The sequence below is a fragment of the Anser cygnoides genome, chromosome 22 (assembly GCF_040182565.1).
Source record: "Anser cygnoides isolate HZ-2024a breed goose chromosome 22, Taihu_goose_T2T_genome, whole genome shotgun sequence".
NCBI lineage: Eukaryota > Metazoa > Chordata > Aves > Anseriformes > Anatidae > Anser > Anser cygnoides.
In genome coordinates, this window is record NC_089894.1 from 4,071,581 (window position 1) to 4,073,239 (window position 1,659).

The window sequence follows — 1,659 nt, forward strand, 5'->3', positions numbered from 1 at the left end:
GAGGAACAGACAAAAGTTTTTCAGCTTCTCCTACAGCGCAGTTCCCACAGGGCATCCATCTACCTGGCCCACAAACGGAGAGAGGCTTGCAGGTCAATCCAGGCTGGTTTCTGGGGGCCTCACAGAAAGCAGAGGGTAACAAGGAAAAGAGAGAAAAAGAGTGAGTAAGTGGACAACAGGAAAGGTAGACATTGGCTGTGTTGTCAGAGAACCCAGGCTGTCCCCTTCCTGTCTGTCATTACAGGACAAGCCAAAGATGGTCAGCTTCTCTTAAAACAACAGCAAAAAGTTCAGTTTTTCTGTCCAGCATCATGTCCTGAGTTCCTGGGGTCCTGGTCTGGGAAAGAGTCTGACATCTTTAGCAGGGGCGGCAACAGTAGCGGCTGGCAATACAAGAGAGGTCACAGCACCCAGAGTTGATGGGGACTCCATCACAGCTGAGGATGCTGCCAACGGCAGCAGAGGTGGAGGATCCCACAACGGTGTTCTGCGGGAAGGAGCTGAGGATGGGGCCGGGCAGGGTCACCACCACGGGAGAGGGCTCAATGACGACGGTGGAGTTCTGGCACTGCCTGACGCAGGGCTCATTGCAGCTGCTGGCCAGCGGGGTCGGGCCGCAGGGCTGGCACGGCAGGCACGGCCGGCACTGGTCGTAGCAGGACATGTCTGGGGGCAGGAGGTTCACCTGGGAGAGAGGGTAGGGAGGAAGCAGAACATGGGGATGCATGAGGAGCAGCGTGTCACCACACCGAGAGGGAACCAAGGCACAGGCCATGCTGAGAGCTGGAGGCTGTGCAGGGATGTGCGAGGGCTTCTTGGCGTCATCCTGACAGGGCCTAAAAAAAGCCACCAGGGACTATCTGGCTACAGCTGAGGTTCTAGCCAAGAAGCCATTGTAGTACACGTCCATCCTCTTTCCATGACAAACCTTCTCCCCACTTCCCTCTCCCACTACCAGCAGCCCCAAGATTTGGCATGGAACAGAGCTGATTGCAGCTAAGAGGTCCATAGAGCTGAGACTCCCTTCTGGAGAATGAGAGGGACAAGAAGGGGCTTCACACTCACCTGGTTCCTAAGGAGGAGAAGGCCAGAGAAGTGGATGAGGGAGCACGGAGCTGGGCTGGCTTTTATAGTGGACCTTAGCTGCCCGATGTCCAGAGGCATCCCTTGAAGCTGTGGTTATTTTCTGACAAGCTCCTCTTGAATGCAAAACATCCCAGTTAATGATATGGGCTGTGTGTTTCCTTCCTGTGATGATGTTTTTCATTTCCTGCTTTATGCCCATTCCTCAATTAAGGCAACTTTTGAGTGGCAGGTAGGGAGGCCCAAGTATTTCCGCGCAACACAAGTCAGTGTGGGCAGAAGACTCAGCTCACATGCTGGAAGGGTCCAGTAAAGGCAAGTGATATCAGCCTGGGTGACTCCTTAGGGGCTCTTTGAAGCTGTTTTTCCCAGAGGTGGCCCAGCTCCCATGTTGTGACCCTATCCCACCAAACACTGCCCTCAGGGAAAACCTTCTAACATGTTTTGCCTCCTCCTGCTCTCATATGGGAATACCCGTTTGTGGGGAAAGTTTGTGCAGGGCCCTTTATGGATCTCAAAAAACAAAACAAATCAAACAAACAAAAAAACAAACAAAATAAACAAAAAAACAAGGAC

General features: G+C 52.9%; 1 protein-coding gene across 1 annotated transcript; it reads right to left on the reverse strand.

Annotated features, from left to right (window-relative positions):
- Nucleotides 1-358: 358 nt before the first annotated feature.
- Nucleotides 359-1,164, reverse strand: LOC136786798 (feather keratin Cos1-1/Cos1-3/Cos2-1-like). Its single transcript, XM_066981689.1, has 2 exons — nt 1,066-1,164; nt 359-685 (listed from the first exon to the last, which is right to left on the reverse strand). The coding sequence occupies exons 1-2, from the start codon at nt 1,162-1,164 to the stop codon at nt 359-361; spliced, it is 426 nt and encodes a 141-aa protein (XP_066837790.1).
- Nucleotides 1,165-1,659: the final 495 nt, after the last annotated feature.

Excerpts from the sequence above, each read along its gene's own strand:
- LOC136786798 (XM_066981689.1), bottom strand. The coding sequence starts at position 1,164 with ATGCCTCTGGACATCGGGCAGCTAAGGTCCACTATAAAAGCCAGCCCA. Across the intron at positions 686-1,065 it reads TTCTCCTCCTTAGGAACCAG|GTGAACCTCCTGCCCCCAGA; the intron begins GTGAGTGTGAAG and ends CCTCTCTCCCAG.